Consider the following 17,985-nt stretch of genomic DNA (forward strand, 5'->3'; position numbering starts at 1 on the left):
ATCTCACATCCCAAAATGTACCTCGCAAAAACAATATGGCAACTCCCTAAGGACAAAAACAAGCTTATTTCCCAGCTTAAAAGGGAGCAGCATTTCTCCTTTTAATGAGAATCATAAAAAAAATGTTCAGCATTAAACTACCCTGCCGCAGAAATGTTAATATATTAAGCAACTTTACAGAGCATCGCCTGTCAATTCATGAAGTTTGAAATTGGTTACAATAATGAAAAAAAGCAACCGTGTCACTACAGTATTAATTCCAGAGACAGTACGCACCATGGCTAAAACTGCAGTCTGAGCATTATTTTTATACAAGACACACATAAGAAATATCTTGAGACAAATGGATTTTGATTAGGAAAATGTAAAATTATTGCTGAAATAATGGATGCTTTTTACAAGCCAATTTGGTTGATTAAGGATCCATCACTTTACACTACAATAGTGAAAGCGACTGACAGCCCCAGAGCACTTCTCACATTCAAAATGTCTGCATAGTTTGAACTTTGACAATTGCTTCTAAAAATAAATCACAGCAACGGTAATCACACATTTTCTCTAACAGTATTTTTCGGCAAAAATGTAGAGTAACTATAGAACATAGGTTATTTGTTTCCTGTATTTTCAGCTTTTGACCATTGCATGCCACTGGCAATCAGACATGGAATACTGCAGCTCACTGGGTGACGCTGCAAATTAAAAATCTACTGTTCCCTGCAGTTTACACATATTTCTGCAGAGCATAGGCTATAGCTTTTCATTGCTTTACAGAATTATGCCTGAGAAAATGAGATGTGAAAATGTGATTAAAACCTTTCAACTGACTTAGCATAAGTGAACATTTTCAGCACCTTTCAGACACGCAAAAACTTGTTTTTAAAAAACAGAATTAGTTGTTTGCTATTTCTGCAATTTAAAAAGTTTTGGATGTACCAAGAGCCAAAACGCTGTGTATTTACACAATTCATTTAAAAACATTTGCTTTACAACATGCATTGTCGTTTCATTGGAGGCTGTACAAAAGAAATAAATAACTTTTGTCATTCCAAAAGGCGGAGGAATGTACTGCATGCATGGTCTAACCACATCTATCCGACGCAGTGTGCACCAACAAATCAGAATGGAGTGTTTCAAACTTGTAGCGTGCTCAAGCTGTGAAAATGTTGACAGATATTATGTGTTCTTATCTACACATGCATTAAAAGCTTATTAAATTCATACAACAGTTGTACTAATGATCCCTGGGGTAAACAACAGCCATTTGTGTACTAAACATCCTACAGACTCATGCATTCGCACATACAGAAAAAAAAAACAGAAACAGATCAGACAAAACATTGCAGCAACATGTTGAAGAGCCACTCCAACATACACACAAAAAGCTGGTGTTAGAATAGCTGGTGTCTTTCATATGCACACTTACAGTTAGACAAATTATGAAAAAAACATGAAAAAAGAAGTCTTGATATGTATGAAAAGGTGACAAAATATTTACAAAACGTTAATACAGAATAATCAAAAACAATTCAGAAACGGAGCCTCGAGAAAAATTTGCTTCCTCAACCTATAAATAACACTAATGCCCTTAAGTTTTGTTTTTTTTTTTTCCTTTTGCTTTCTATAAAAAAAAAAGAAAATCAACTCTATACAAAAATGTAAAAAAAATACCCATATAAAAAGGAACATTACAAAGATAAGAAACAACTAACTAACTGGTCTAATTGGGAGATGGAAATGGGAGGTCTGCCACTGGAGACAAATCCAGGTGGATGCCATGGATAACCCTGAAGGGGGATTCAACAGAAGCAATCACCAGGTTTCTTTCATGTCTCCCGGCAGCTCTGGAGGAAGTGTGTCTGGAAGATGCGTGGCCACCTGCGTGGACGCCAACGTCTTCTGTTTTTTGGAACTGCAGCAGGGCTTGAAGAGTCGAGGATCAATAATCACCTCTCCGAACCGCCCCTTATAGACAATCCCACAGCACACCTTTTGTCTATAAAGGAGGAAAACAGTTTAAATTAAAGACGGCCCTTTGAGTCATATCAAAAACACACAAAATGTTTTTTTGGCCCTCTTGCTTTGTCAAACGCAAAGTTGCTCAACGGCTTACCTTTTCCAGTACGAGCGGTCCAGGAAAGAGAAGATGGAGGGCGTTGGGCGTCTTTGTTTGGATTCGATGTCTGAGCCATCATCTGACTGGTTGCTGTAACTGGGCGACTGTGCAGGAGACACACTGGAGGTGGTGCTGTGGGCATCTGAGTCTGCTTGGAAAACAAAAGAAATACTTCAACTCTGCAATCAAACTGTATTGGTCAGTTTCTGACTACATTTGTCTTAAGAGTTTGGAAATGACTTCAACTGATTTAATATTTTGGGAAATGTTTAGCATTTAATAAAGCCAAAGCAAACTTAAAGTAGGTCAACAAAACAGTCTATTTTCAAACTGAGGCGATAACAAAAAGTTATGATAATTATCAATTATTCTGCTGATTTCTTTTTTCAAGATTTGTTTTTGTATTAAAAAGAATTGTCATAAAATAAATAATAATAATAATAATAATAAAAGTGCCCATAGCAGTTCCCACAGGCCTCAGCTTGACACATTGACACATCACAGAAGATTTTAAAAATAAAATATTCACAGTAGAGACCCTGGAATCAGTTATCTTTTCCAGGGCTACTACAGTTTAAGGCAAGATAAATTCAAACCATTTTTATTCTGCCACTCAGGATGAAATTAGAATAAATAAATAAATCTATACACATGGAGTATTATTTTTCATGTTACCAATTATATCAGTATTTAGCAATGTCAGAAAAAAACATAACATATAAACGTAATTCCCACATCCTTTGAAAGATTGATTCAAGACATCTGAATACCATAAGGGCTTATTTTTTATTAATAAATACAATGCCTTCTAACACTTTGAGGATCTGCGGGAACCCTGTTTTGACTAGGTTATTCTTCCTTTACATAATAAATCCATTAATGTATCAGTGGTCAAAGTCGAGTGACTTTCAGAAAACTGTCTGTTTGTTCCAGCCCTGATGAGAACCCCATTAAACTGCATCTGCACTGTGCGTGCCCTAAACCCAAAGAGCCACAAGATGCTGCTAAAGCAGTCGGTTTTTTTTTTTATCAGACTGAGGTGAAAACACCAAAAACAACATTGAGAGGGTGAAATTGCATCCATTTTTGTGACCGTGAGATTAGATGCTTTAAGCATCATACTTTTACCTCAAGTAATCAAATAGTCCTTGTCCAATGACTTCCACATCTATTTAGCATACAAGAAGAATCTCTAAATACATGCAATTCACTAGCTCACATATTTAAAAAACTTACTTTGTCTCTTTAACTTGTGAAGCTTCTTTAGCTTGCTTTTCTTCTTCCCATCACTGTTCTTGATCTTTTTAGGTTTTGTCATCTTAAAGCCTGGGCCAGCTCTGGCATCCACCACCTGAGTCAAAACATCAAGTCAATTTAAAGCCAAAACATGGAAACTGGACATGTCAAATCGTGGCTCTGAAAGCAGATATCACTTACGTGGTTCCAGTTTTTCTTGGAGCCATTAGGTAGCTTCTTCCACCTCTTCACCAGTAACACACAGGCATTACAAATGTCTCCAACACGATCTTCTGACAGCCTTAAAAAACGTGAATGAATGATTGGTAAAGTTTAGCACCCTGATGCATTAATTCAACCTTCAATTCTCAAACACACATGCAGAAACACACGTGCAAACGCACAGTGTGAATGAATGAGAGCTTTTACCCAAAACACAGCCCGAAGGTCTCCTCATATCGACTGCTGTCTGTGAAGCGTGAACTGGAGGACTTGGTCTTGCAGATGCAACAGCCGTCGTTACTCCGGTAGATCTTTGACTTGTGAAAGCCAAACATAGTCTGCTTGTTGGTCGGTGTTGTGGCACAAAAATCTGAAAACGTAAAACAAAGATCCGGTAATTGTCCCGGCGCGGTAACCGTGGATGTCTGCAGTTGTGTTTTCTACTACCGAAAAGGGGGCGGTCCCTGCACGCACACACATACACATACAACCGAGCTACTTATAACAATATAATTTAATATCTTGAATGAAACTCTCATTTGATGTAGCGTTACATTGCATATAAAGTGCACAAACAACTGAAAAAGCATAACTTATTTTGACTAAAGCAACCGAGCATCTTAAGGAATTTAAGTCGCGGAAAAGGCAAAACAGCAAAAAATAAACAAACAAAGCTGACATTACACTAAAACGATAACCTCGTGTCATCGATTGTGCTAAAGAAACAAAACACAAAGGGTCAGGTACGTTACATTTGATGCAGTAGTAACGGATGCAGGCTCCCAAACTTTGCGGCACTCCGCCCGGCTAGTGAATCACAGAGACGTTACACCCACAACACATCGTTTTACTATCGATAACTGGCGTTAATGCTCGTTTTCTGCACATCGGCCTAAACACGGGAGACCTTTGCAAATGTACTGGCACAAAGACAGCGAAAATAGTCGATGGTAAGACATTTTTTCAGATGAAGATTTGTTCGCAGAAGAAACTCGAAACAAAAAGCGGGCGCTTTTTGAAGTGCAGAAACAAAAAGCTACCGGGCTATTCGCTGAATTATATGTAACGTCAACACGCGTGTCTAAAAACACACACCGTTATCAACAGTGCAATTCGTGTATGCTGTCAATGTTTCGATGTAATTTACTTTTAAAAAGTTGCGATTGAAACCACCTTCGCCTTTAAATTCAAACTTTTGCCCGCTAGAGCGCCAAATACGGCTCATTGTTGTTAGCTGTTAGCATGCTAGGTAGCCGAGTTTGCTACCATCACCACGCCACGCTCTCGTTCACTTCCACGTTATCCCATTGTTACACAGCTCGCAACTACTGCAAACCAACACGTCAGGCTACGACCACACCACACTCACATCGGTTTCTTCACACACAACAAATAAGCACAATTTGACAAATGTAATATCTACGCAAGAGAAATAACAGTGCACTTACTGAACAAAAACTTTGAATGTTCGCCGTATTCTTTTCACGCACTGCGCATGCTCTTACTACGACTGCATACAGCTGTACATTAGCATGTCATTAGCATAAAAAGCCGGAATGAAAGGAGTGAGCGTACAATGACCAAATAAGGAGTGCAGCCGTTGGGTTTGAACCTGGGTTCGACCAATCGCCGCAGTCCTTGCGTGCGCCTCACACCACATGAATGATGGGAGGCGTAGTCCTCGAGCGAGAGATCTCTCCGCGGTCACAGATGTTTAACGGCCTTGTTTCAAACTCAAACTCCCATAAACCACCTGGCTTACGGCTTTAAAGAAAAACAGCTATTTGACATGGCGCGAAAGAGTTTGTTTACATTTTCTCAGCTGAGGAAGCACATTTGGCAGAGAATGTAGCAGTTATATCACTGCTTTTACTTTACAAGTGATTTATTTGACACAAAAGTGAACATAATTAGATAGGAAATTCATAAATTAGGAAATTTATAAATAGAGAAAGGGTTTAGAAAAATACAGTTTAGATTAGATTTAGGAATTCAGCTAATAATATTTTTCATCAACAGTTAATGTCAAACATCATCATTTTTGCACTACATTTTCTCAAATGAGAGATCACATTTAGAAGATACTATAAATATGTTAAAAGTGCTTAGTTACTTTTGAAACGTAAAAGGTTACAGATTACTAAATACCCTGTTAAAATGTAATGAGTGGTGTAACTATTGTAATTACTTCAGTGAAGTAATGTAAATTCTTACATTTGATTACTTTTCCAGCCAACATCTTAACTGGGCATTAAAGCTGAAAAATATCCAGTAACAGATTCCTGCACTGAGAAAAGATGCAGAGCAACAGAATTAATGTTATAGTCTTCATGCAAACCTTTTTATCAATAAGAGTATATTTCAGATGTAACCCCTAAGTATTCACTAACAGATTAATAACTGTAATTTAATTACATGTTTTTTAACTGAGTACAATTACTTTTTCTTTTAAAATTCATATAAATGTTAAGGCTTCCCACACATTTTCATGGATGAAATTTAAAAAAAAACGTTTCCATGCCTTTTCAAGGACCAATAATCTTTTTTTTTTTTGTCATTTCCCCCTTGCTTGCATTTTTTTCAAACAAATCAGATTAAAACTTTGTTCAAAAATAATGTCAGTTAGCTGGCAAACATGAGTGAAAGATGGACTGTGGCGATAAAGTGAAGAAACACAACATAGTAAAGAAAACGTCTACAGCTACATAAAATAAATTTGCCATTATGTTAAATTTCAGGGAAGGTTATCCAAGAAAGATTACTGTAACAATTTCATTGCACCCAACAAAATTCTATGACTTTTTCAAAATTTTCAATATCAATTCCATGACTTTGTACCCCTGGAAAATGTGGTTTTTGATATTCAATGACTTTCTATGGTTTTTCATGACCATGGGAACCATGCATGTTACTCGGTTACTCTCCAACTCCGCTTATTCATGAAAAACTGTTTAACTCTAACACAATTAAATCCACTTTAACGCATTACAGATGCTTTATTCTTAATATATTTTTACACTGTACACTGTTGCTCACTTAGTAAACACTACATTACACAGCTATGTCAATAAATGTACAACAGAATTGGAAAACAAAAATATATATCTCCCAAGATGCTCATGTGTGGGTCGTACACGGACGAGTACAACACAGTCATTCCAGATGTTGTTGGCACAGAAAAGAAGTCCTTCACATATTAAATCTCTTGTTCTGCACAGTAACGTTCAAAGTATGTAACGGAGGAGGGCGCGGTAACACTTCAAGACACCCTGGTATGGAGTTCTTAAGGGGTTGAATTTTCTGTTGTTGATATTGCATAGCAAGAAACCATGATGACAAAATCAGGAGCAGGGAAAGAGCGGCCCGTTTTGCTCCTCAAGTGGGAAGCAGGAGATCATCCTGTATCACGAGGAGTTCAGTTCGGAGAGGAGGGCAGATGTAGTGTGAGGGCGGGGATGATGGCTGGGGAAAGGTTGGAGGTATTTACATGAAGGCTGTCGTGATCCACTTTGCACAGAAAGCTGGGTCAAGCATCTTTTGGAGGATTTTTCCTTTATCCAACTGTCTGACACTAGATACAGGGTGAAGCCACGCAGGCTCGTTATCATGCAAGAAGGATCATTTTCTCTACTGAAGGTATTCCATGTAACAGATCTGCGTACTCGTACATCTCTCAGGGAAAGGCGCACATGTAACAGCCGTTTATCTCCACATAGGTGTATCATTTTCCACACTACAAACCCCCTGTCATACACATACTTATAAAGCATACTTCTACATCATTTGCTTCAAGCTCTGCGTAATGACATTGGAATCTGAGTTGACAACAGAGCAAGCAACTTGACGGATTTAACAAAATAATACTGTTCTTCTCTGAAAATATATTAACAGTTTTGATCCTCGCTTTCCCTTAAATATAGCCATTGTCAGCAGATCACGATAACAATGAAAATATTTAGCTTTCAATAAAACATTATAGCACAAGTAGGTCAATAATGTGAAAATTATGGTTCATAATAGAAAACATATTTTTAACATCTAATGGCAACATCATCGAGGATAAAAATAACAACATATCTTGAAAGGCTCATTGCACTTGATATATGGCAAATGTAACAGTAGCTTTAATATAAGCCAGAAAATGTCCTTTGTTCAAGTCAGTTCCTGCATATAAAAGGTTCAGTTATTCTTTTTAGTGGTCCCCAGTGATCGTCCTGCTCAGGTACAACTGGTGGGAAGTCAGTTTGGTTTTTAGATACCAACACCTTTGACGAGCGAAGCCTCCAGGGTGATGTTGAACTCCTGCAGAGTCTGTAGTACTCTGATCAGAGAGTTCACCAACGAACGGTCCTTCATCAGTGCCGTGTCTTCGTACATCTGAGCGGTTATTGGACAATCTGCGAGCAGAGCGATCCAGTGATGCAGCAAATGGTCCCTGAGAGAAGAAGACGCAAGTCAACACAACGCAAGAGACAGTCAGCAGTGACTGCCACGGTTCCCACACATTTTTACCAACACATTTTAAAAACTTTTTCCTAACATTTTACCACGTTACCATGACTTTAAGTAGTTTAAAAGGGGTACGCCTAAAAACAGGCACATCCCAGACATTTGTGGATAAAAAAATAAGAAAACTGCAAGTGCTTTGCTATTTTTCTCGCAAATTAGACATTTCCACCACCAACCAGTTGCATATGCCAAAAGACCAGACCAGCAAAAACAGATGCCTTGAAGCATGTCAAGGCCACGCCCCCTTTCTGGCACAGAAAACCAAATATCCAATCAACTGTCATGCAACGTAACATATTTTGTGTAATGTTTGGGATTTTTATGAAAACATTTTAAGCAATACCCCAAACAATTTGTATATTTAAAACTTTTCCAAAACGTTCTGTAAATTCCAAATCATTTCCGGGCCTGGAAAACAGTTTTTCTTATTGTATAACTTTTCCATTTGAGGAGCCTGAACAATTAAAAGTTTGGCATTTTTTATTTGATAAATTACATAAAAAGTTATTCTATCATCGAAATTGTTGGCAGTGAATTTTCCAGCAATGGAATATTTGATTGCTCAACTAACTGTTGCAATATAACTATTTTGTACAGAGGAGTCATGAATAAAAAAGGATAAAATCACTGCATCACTATGCACTCAATGCACAGGGAGGAAGAACAGAAGGAAACCAGTTAAACATCTGATACTTCAGGAATCCTCAAAGGGGAGATCACTTTCACTTGACTCCTTGCAGGTCAGGATGAAGGGTCAGAGACGGACGAGAGCATCATTTCAGCATGAAGGATTGATTTGTATTCTGGGGGTTTCGGCTTGATTTATGGTTTTGGTACAGTGGTAATTTATTTTGATCCTTTATCACAATTTTCCAAAAGCAATGCACATAATAAAGAATAAATAACATCAATGCAATAAATTAAAGCAAAAACAAAAGAAAAAATACAGAGTAATGAGCTGTCGGCTGAAGCTTATTATCGAGGCGTATTATAGCCTTTTTGCTTTGCATGTTGCATAGTAACAAACTGTGGTTATGATGCAGATACAGATGATTTGCATGTACCATAACTGACGTGTCTCTCACCATTTCAAGCTGCTACATTAAAGCACCCCGGTCTCGAAAATGCAGAGGAGGGGAACATCACTTTGCAGCCTAAATCTTTGCTTATTCACAAGTTACATCTTCTTTCAGATATCTTAAAATGTCCACTGCATCTAAATGTGTGTCTGAAGGTAAGCGAGTGTGGCCGGCCTACCTTGCACCCAGACAGACGAGCATCTGGAACTTCCCGTCCTTGCCTATGTTTCTGGATGTGTTGTTGATGGCGCGCATGAAGCGGCAGAAGTGGCGCACTCTGGTTTGCCAGTTTTCATCTGGAGTCACCTCCCGCTGCTCCGCACTTTCAAAGTACACCTGTGACTTTTCTGTCGAAGCAAAAAATAACAATCATTTTCTCGCCCCACTTGCATGTCACTTTTCAAATCTATCAGATTCAATCTCAAACATAATTCCAGTTATCTGGCATACATGCAGAGAGGGACAGAACGTAAACGAAACGTCAAAAATCGACACATATTTGGGCTACATTATATCAACAGCTACAAAAATAAATTTGCCGTTATGTTACATTTCGTAGGTTATCCATCCAAGATACCTGTAACAATTTCGTTACACACAACAAAATTCCATGATTTTTTCAAAAACTCTCCATGATCTTTAATAATACCAGAACTTTTCACAGCCTGGAAAATTACTATAAAGATGCTTTCTAAATAATTTGCTTACGGTAATCAAGCAGTCTACGTGTCCATTTTCGGTCCTTTTTAAATGACTATGTGAAAAAGTACAGTAATTCTGTTTTTTTAAAAACCTAATTCCTTGTGGTAATCAGCTTCAAGTTCACTAAGAAAGCCATTTTTCTTAATGAAAATCATAGTTTCCTTGAGGCTCATGGCTGCTAATGATGGAGGCAGGAAACAAATGATCACAGGGAGGCAGTCAATAAAATTCGGTAAATAGCGTTTCAGTACTTTAAATTAATGCAATAAATATACAAATGTCAATTAGACTGCAATCTGCACAAGAAATGAAAAAAATCTGTTGTAATAATCGTCTGCTCATAGTGATCAATTTGACCCCGACAGACAGAATCACTAAGATGTTTCCACTGTATAAGAGAGTAATGATATCAAGTCTTTACCCAAGAAGTCCCAAATGAAGACATTCTTGAAGAGTCGGGGTGATTTGAAACCGTGCTGGAAAACCTGCTCCAGAGCCCAGACGAGGCCGTACTCCCCACAGAGGAGAAGAGTCAGGCTGCCTCTCTGCGGAGAGCAAAAACAACAGAAACACTCATGCAGTCAGAGCTGATTATAAGATTGTTGTTTTCGCACAAATGAAGAACTTTCTGTATACAGTTCTTAACAGCTTCTCAGAGCCAGTTATCTAATTAAAATAACAACTTTAATTCAAAATATTGTGCTGAAAAAGAGGGTTGAGATGCAACAGTGTTTGGGACCCCGTGCAGGATATACTGTAGTACAGAAGTCTCATATGAGGATAGAAAGCCGAATATAACAACGTGTATTTACATGGTGACATGGTGGTGTATTTACAAACACTACAGCAGAATCCAAAGTGCATTTCATTTCCAGACATTTTTATTCTCAAGAGGCTCCCTACGTTGTTCTGTCAGTACTGATGAGAGGTGGAGCAAAGTCTGAAGGGAATTTCCTTTGTACTTCGTCTACACAATGAATGAGTCTTAAATCCTATAATCAGCAGTCAAGTCGTAATAGGTATCTCCTTTGAATTATAATGATTATTGCAAGTCCCTTAATAAGTAACAATTAGCAGTGTTGGTGCATAATATCACTGCCTTCATGACAGAAAAGAATAAATCAAGGCCAAAACAAATGATCAAGAATAATGTCAACTTCTCAAACCAGCAAGAATGATCCTTTATTATGTTTTAGCAAAGTGAATTTCACCACAGAGCGCAGAGTTACTGAGGGGCTCGGGGACCACCAGAGCTGCTTTTCTTCATTTGTGATGAATAATAGAACTACATGTTGGGGCTCGTCTAGACTGCCGTCTCTCACCTCCTTCTCCGGTTTGTGGAAGTGCTTCACGATCCCATTGATGGCCTCTCCCACTCCCTCCTGGATCTGACCTGTGTTTAACTCTGCAGAAGAAGAAAGGCAAACAAAAATGCTGTGAGACAAAATGAAGACGCAGGGCGGACAAAGTCGAGTCCAGATTTTTATACACCGTATTTTTCATTGTGTTTGAGTTCTTTACCAGTGCTGGTATTAAGAAAAAAACTTAAAATATTAGAGAGCAGAAACAAGAGGAGTACACTGTTGTCCCATGCTTCTTCTAGATAACTGTTGTATCTTACATTGAAAGAAAAATCTAGGATACATGTTTCCACTCATCTAGAATTAAACATACGAACCACTATCAGTTATGCCGGCCTTACACAAAATGACTTTTCAAGCAATTTCACAGTAGCAAAATAGTGACCCTGCAAGATGCCCAGACTTTGCAAAATCTTATAATGTGTGACTAAAAACTCACACTGTCTTTATATTTGAGAGGGTTTCAGACTTTAGTCTTTCCAAAGTCTTGTAGTGTATGGGAGGCATTAGGTGTTGCGACGGGTGATTTATCGTTGTGCATTTGAGTAACTTACTTGGTTTGCTGTTTGGCGAGATGGTAACAAACCTCCTCATCATCCCCGGTGACTGCTGCATTGGGGGCGTGCGGCACATCCTTTCATCATTCTCAGTGCTCGGGGTCATCAGCTCTCCCACCAGGATCCTCTCCAGACTGCCGTCATCAACACCCTTCCCCAACCACCGGCCACACGGAAACCTGCACAAACAAATGGTAAATGGTAAATGGACTATACTTGTATCGCGCTTTTCTGGTCTTATTGATCGAAGTGCATTCACACTACATGTCACGTTCACCCATTCACACACACACATTCACACACTGGTGGCCGAGGCTACCGTACAAGGTGCCACCTGCTTCACAGTAATCATTCACACACACTTACACTCCGATGGCGTGGCATCGGGAGTAATTTGGGGTTCAGTATCTTGCCCAAGGATACTTCGACATGTTGCCTAGCGGAGCCAGGGATCAAACCACTGACCTTCCGCTCAGAGGACAACCCGCTCTACCTCTGAGCCACAGCCGCCTGATTAATTAATCCGTGCAATGAATTACCGTGAGTGAATTTCTCTCTAAAGACGAGCTTACTTGTAAGTGTGCCCCGTGATCTCGTTGCGCACCACAACACACTCCACAAGCCACTTTGCGTAGAGCCCCGTGTTATCGTGACCCATCTGCACCGTGGTCAGCTTGCCCAGGTTCTGGCACTGAGAGAGAGAGAGAGAGGCATGGTGATGTCTAACATCTAAACTCAGTTACATTCACAAACACAAGACATCAGCTCATGTAGTTAAAGAGTAATATTGGCTTATTACAACTTGGTCTCGTTTTTAGAGTTTTGGTAATTCTTTATATCTAGAGTTTGGATCACAAGCACTGGTACTGTTACCTGGAAGATTTCAGCACTTCTTACTAACAGTACCTCGATTTTGAGAGAAGCAGCAGAGGCGATGTTGTAGACTACAATACAGTTCTGCTCATATGCTCCTCTATGCTTATCCTCTGTGTCTGTGCATGTGTGTCTGTTTGCTCGTCCAGCAGTGATACTAAGTCATTGCAAAACAGAACAGATCACAAAACTATCGTGGCACATCAGTGCTGCAAAAACAGTTTTGGCTCGCAGTGAAGCGCTTCTCCCTTCAGTCTGAAGTTGAAGTTCTGCGGCTGGAGAGCACCCTACACCTCTTTTCTAAACCCTGCGTTCTCACCCGGATGAGCTCTCAGGTACCACCATTTGCTATCTGACTATAACATGAATCAACACTCGATAGTACCGCCGCAATTTGCTCTGTATCCATAAAAGCACTGAGTTTGGTATTGAACCCTTCTATGTTGAAATTATTTTTTATTTTATTTTATTTGTTTATTTGACAGGGACTGTGCACAACACAGCTGTTGAGCCAGAGTTAGCTGTAAAGCTAATTTAAATGTGTGGTCCCTGGGCAGGAAGATCTAAAAACATACAAAACAAACAATAAAAAAACATGCAGGCAACTGAAATTAAGTGTCGTCCTTTGTGTGAGAGTTAACACCAACCTCAAAAGTGATCTCCAGAGTGTTTCTGGGGACCTGAAGGACTCCGGTCTCTGCCAGCTCACCAGAAACACACACCCAAGGGTTGGCTGTGAACATGGAGCCACCCAGCTTCTTACTGGGAACAACCACCACATGGTAGGGGATCACTGGAAGACAGAGAGGAGAGAAATGTCATAAGAGAAATTGGTAATTAATTGACAGCATTGTCAGGCTGTTTGGCATCAAATTAACACTCACTGATGGTCGTAAAGACATTGGTGAAACAGAAGTAGTCCACAGCATTAAAGGACAGGAGGTGGTAGAGAAACTGCTCCTTCTCATCGTCACAGCGGAGGAAGGCGTATCGCTTGTACAGTTTTCTAAACGGTGATTGATAGGAAAAGCAAAAAAAGTAATTATTATTTTTAAAACAGTTGTTTCCCAACAGCTAGACATTTTTTTAACAGTGCTGGCAGCATGACAGATGATGATAAAATACATTTCTGATAACAAACAGAGAACAAAGTGAGCTCTGTTATACAGTAAAACAAATGACGTGAGGTCACAAAGGCAGACAGAAGTCCCCCTGACCCAGTTCACCACTCAGATATCAATTATGAAATAGACTGTGAATTATTTATGCGGCGGTGGACTATCGTATGATGCACTGCAGTTTCAAAAGAGTGTATGTATTATAAATGGGTAGATCACACGTCTTCATTTCAAATGAGACAGACATTCCTCCACAAACACAGACAGAAGGTGGGGATAAGAAAATGTAAGAGGGTCCAAAAATAACCAGATGTTTGAAATGTCTTTGTAAAAGTCATTGTTGTAATTAACTAAAACTGAAACTGTAGCTGACAGCCGAGTTTGGCTTTTGCTCACTTTGTCAGCTCGTGCTCTGAAAGCAGCTGCTTCAGGTGTCTGGACAGCAGCTTCTTCTCCATAGAGAGGCGGACCCAGGCTCTGGCCTTGCCCACATCTGTCTTGATCTCACTGATGTTTTGAATGTGTCTGCAAATAAAACGACAGAAGTCAGCAGAGGTTCAGATCACAAAAAGAAAAAACACAAAAGCAAACGTTTTCCTCCATTTTCATCATGTTAAAAGTTTCTCTGTGCATAGTATATATTGTACACACAGACACACACACACAGACACAGACACGCACACACACAGACACACACACACACACACACACACACCATAAATCTGTTTCTAAATTGATGACAGGCAAATGTTTAGGGCTGTTATTAACATTTATTTTGAATCTTTTTTTCCCTTTGATGAATCAATTAATTCTCAAGTCAATAAAATTTCCTAAAATAGTGAAAAATGCTTGTCACAAGTTTCACAAACCAAAGGGAGGTCCTAAAATTGCTGTTTTGTCTGACCAGCAGTCCATACATAAAGTCTTTTAATCAAAAAATTACTTTCTAGATTTTTAGTTTTTAAGTTCAATGTTTAAGTTAATCATTGCATTTAAATGTCCTTTCATAATATTTCTTTTGCACTACGTCATGATACTTTTGATGTTTTCTGCAGGGTAGTCGCTTTGTTTTCCGAATTGTGCTATGTAGAAAACTTTTTAGTGATATTAAACAGAGAAAAGCAGCATATAATTTTTGAAAAGACGCAACCAGCTGATATTTGGTATTTTTAATTGATAAATGACAAATAATTATCTAAACAAGTAATTAACAAATTGTCTCAGCACTACCTCTAAATTTAAAAGAATATATGCTTTTCGTTAAATATGATATATCCCTATTCTTTAAAATCTTTTTGATAATCATAATTCTGACTTTCCCCAACACTAACCGCCCTGATAAAGAGAAACAGCTCAGTCTGCCTCTGCAGTGGCATTTGAAACCGCAGACGTGATCCCATGTCATTGCTCCGAGCCACCGTCGAGCCTCTGATGTCGAGACGCATTCCCTTCCACTCCACCTGTGCCATTACCCTCGTCTGCTAAGAGCTCCTCCTGTCTCCTCCTCTACCTTCCACCCCCCTCCCTGTCTCCACCCTCTCACCAAGTAACCCAGTTTTCTCTGCTCGTTATCTCCATGGCAACAGAGGAAAACATCTACAATATGCACTATTCTTGTTACCACTTCCTTAGAAAACAGAGGAGCGCAGATGAGAGGTGTTGCCATAATCACTAATGATGTAAAAAAATGTGAGCAAGTATGATCTTAATTCTTCATTTATAGTAAAAAATAACTGGCTGTTGACAGACAATAAGATCAATTATTAAAGCAAATTAAAGGAGGCTGCTGGTTGCATCTGTGACAGAGTGTGTTTACAATCATGGCGTCAGACGTGTGCATGCATGTGGAGGAGGGTCAGAGCAGAGATGAGTGTCTGTGCCCTGGGATGACCCCTCCTCTCTTTCTCCGACAGACCGGCGGGGGGTCTGGTAATTAGGCTGGAAGTAACACGCTGTTACACAGACTCACTCTGCGCTGGTTATGGTAGATAACATGACGACAGTGATGGCTGCCTCCACACACACATACACACTCACACACTCACACACACACAGAGGTGTTAAAGCACGCAGGTGTGCTGTGGGAGCTCTCGGGGTCATTGAGCAGCTTTATGATGATTCATGCATATAAATATACGAGAGAATTTGGAGCAAATTGAGGCACAAGGCTGGCTTCAGGGTCTGGGCTGGTGCTATATGTTGATTCTTCTCTCTTTCTCATTTTATGTATCATGTCTCACTGTCCAAATATAAAAAAAGGAGACAAAGCTCCCTCTGTCAGTGCTTCTATGAAAAGACCTGCCTGAGAATCTCAGATTTGCTAAATCTGAATGTTTTAAGTAGCTCTTGCAAACTCACTTTTATTAAAAGACTGTTTTATCAATGTAATCTGAAAATGTGTGTGTGTGTGTGTGTGTGTGTGTGTGTGTGTGTGAGGTTGTGTTTGTATGTGTATGTTTCTGTTCATGTGGGAATGTTTATGAACATGTGTGTATTTTATTTCATCCTTTGTTCTAACTATTTGGTCTTATTTCATTGCTTTGCGTTTGCCCTTTGTGAATAACTTTATAACTGCTGATTTAGTTATGTGCTATTTAAATTAACTTTATTTTACGATTATTATTATAAAATATTGAGCTCCTAATAAATGTAGCAGTGATTTACCTGAATGATCAATACAGCAGTTAGATATTGACACAAATCAAGTCTGAAAAAATAATGTTACCAGCAGAGCTTTTCTGCAGAATCACTTCCTTTTCTTGAGTAAGGCAGCGGCTAACAATTATTTTTTATTGCTGATTGATCTATCAACCATTTTCTTGATTAATTTATTAGTCGTTTGGTCTATTAAATAACAGAAAATGGTGAAAAATGTTGATTATTTTTTCCTAAAGCTCAAGATGACATCCTCAAATGTCTTGTTTTAGTCCTTAACCAAAATATAATCTGTTTAGTGTCAGAGAGAAAGTAAAGGAACTAGAAAATATTCACATTTAAAATGCTGGAATCAGAGAACGTTGAAGTTTTTTTCCACAAGCAATTACACAAACCCATTAATCAATTATCAAATTAGTTGGCAATTAATTGAATAGCTAATGGCTTAATTATTGTAGCTCTATTTTTGATTTACTTTTGTAAGAACCTGTGAAGATAAAATCAACTAAGATTTATTATTATACATGAAGTCGAACAAGGAAGTTGAAAATCTGGGGGAAAAAAGAAGAAAGTGTCACTTTAAATAATCTAAACTGTGAAGTATCACATTTATCTTGTATTGCTATGACAAAGATGAAGAAACTCTTATTGACTGAGAAATATTTCAGTCACAGAACCAGGTCACTTAGCAACAAACCCTCAATTAAATCATAGTTTGACTGAGGAGGAAAATTCAATTAGTTGTTAAAATGCTTTCACTGACTGTGTAGAGACACCAGTGTAAGAATGTAACCCACGATAAGAAAGGCCTGCTTTTTATATGATTTCATTGGAGTTATTTAAATTATTTTGACCCCCTGAATATCCTCTGAGGTTCCCCTGATGATCCATAGACTCCAGTTAGACTAATAATAATCATGAAAAGCTCTTGTTTGACAGCCTACCACACGGGGGCAGTGTTTGTCCAACGTACTTTCCTCTGATGTGACCAGCAGCTCATACAACTGTAAACCAGCTTTGGGTAAACTGGATGGAATCAAGCGAGACTTCATCCTTAATATATTCTGATCAGCTCAAATCTGAATAACCTCCAGTCCTCCTCACCTCATGTCCTGGATCAGGGAGACTTTGAGAGGAGGCATAGCTGATCCACCACCGTCAGATTTACGTCTCTCTGTGTCATGAATGAAACCTGGAGAGGAGGGAAAAAAGGATTAAAACTCAGGGCTCATACAGCTTAAGGAAGGTTATATTTAAGACTTTTTTTCTGCACCCTGCAGTAAAATTTAAGATCAGTTTTACAATAATAAAAGTTGAAGGAAAAAAATATATGAACCCACACCGATTACTTATAAGAGATAATTTTGCCCAAATATTTACTTAAATACATAACTTTTTTTTAGTCAGGTTAAAAGTTAGATGATCTACTTCGACAAATATTTATGTTTCTAGAGTTTAACAAGAGGAAAACAATGAACATATGTTATTAAAGTAACCCTGAAAAAGCTCATTCATTTGTCATTTAACTGGATGTGGCAAATGAGTATCGTTGATTCCTCT

The 17,985-nt window shown here is 38.7% G+C and overlaps 2 protein-coding genes across 10 annotated transcripts in view; both read right to left on the reverse strand.

Moving 5' to 3' along the window:
- Positions 1–945: 945 nt before the first annotated feature.
- sinhcafl (SIN3-HDAC complex associated factor, like) lies at positions 946–5,168 on the reverse strand. 4 transcript variants are annotated; one of them, XM_042486290.2, is made up of 6 exons: positions 5,020–5,168; positions 3,779–3,941; positions 3,551–3,650; positions 3,350–3,464; positions 2,111–2,261; positions 946–1,993 (listed from the first exon to the last, which is right to left on the reverse strand). In XM_042486290.2, the coding sequence occupies exons 2-6, from the start codon at positions 3,904–3,906 to the stop codon at positions 1,810–1,812; spliced, it is 678 nt and encodes a 225-aa protein (XP_042342224.1). In that variant the 5' UTR covers positions 3,907–3,941; positions 5,020–5,168; the 3' UTR covers positions 946–1,809. The 4 variants fall into 4 exon arrangements, with proteins under 4 accessions (XP_042342224.1, XP_042342213.1, XP_087933551.1 ...); XM_042486279.2 differs by having other exon boundaries at positions 2,111–2,264; XM_088077425.1 differs by lacking the exon at positions 5,020–5,168 and adding an exon at positions 4,941–4,959 and having other exon boundaries at positions 2,111–2,264.
- Positions 5,169–6,547: 1,379 nt separating this feature from the next.
- dennd5a (DENN/MADD domain containing 5A) overlaps positions 6,548–17,985 on the reverse strand; it is a 46,916-nt gene continuing 35,478 nt past the window's right edge. For all 6 annotated transcript variants that reach the window (XM_088077433.1, XM_088077432.1, XM_088077445.1 and 3 more), the window contains 10 exons: positions 17,530–17,617; positions 14,167–14,295; positions 13,537–13,658; positions 13,300–13,445; positions 12,352–12,470; positions 11,777–11,958; positions 11,184–11,266; positions 10,283–10,406; positions 9,338–9,506; positions 6,548–8,006 (listed from right to left, as the gene is read on the reverse strand). In XM_088077433.1, coding sequence (XP_087933559.1) covers positions 7,823–8,006; positions 9,338–9,506; positions 10,283–10,406; positions 11,184–11,266; positions 11,777–11,958; positions 12,352–12,470; positions 13,300–13,445; positions 13,537–13,658; positions 14,167–14,295; positions 17,530–17,617 — 1,346 coding nt within the window. In that variant the 3' untranslated portion in view covers positions 6,548–7,822. The remainder of the gene's footprint in view (positions 8,007–9,337; positions 9,507–10,282; positions 10,407–11,183; positions 11,267–11,776; positions 11,959–12,351; positions 12,471–13,299; positions 13,446–13,536; positions 13,659–14,166; positions 14,296–17,529; positions 17,618–17,985) is intronic.

This window comes from Plectropomus leopardus, chromosome 1, assembly GCF_026936395.1.
Source record: "Plectropomus leopardus strain MGB_pleo_1.0 chromosome 1, ASM2693639v1, whole genome shotgun sequence".
In the NCBI taxonomy this organism is placed as follows: domain Eukaryota; kingdom Metazoa; phylum Chordata; class Actinopteri; order Perciformes; family Serranidae; genus Plectropomus; species Plectropomus leopardus.

Coding starts and splice junctions, on each gene's coding strand:
- sinhcafl (XM_042486279.2), bottom strand. CDS start 3,906: ATGTTTGGCTTTCACAAGTCAAAGATCTACCGGAGTAACGACGGCTGT. Junction 3,651..3,778: donor ACCTTCGGGCTGTGTTTTGG/GTAAAAGCTCTC, acceptor ACGTTTTTTAAG/GCTGTCAGAAGATCGTGTTG. Junction 3,465..3,550: donor CCAAGAAAAACTGGAACCAC/GTAAGTGATATC, acceptor GTTTTGACTCAG/GTGGTGGATGCCAGAGCTGG.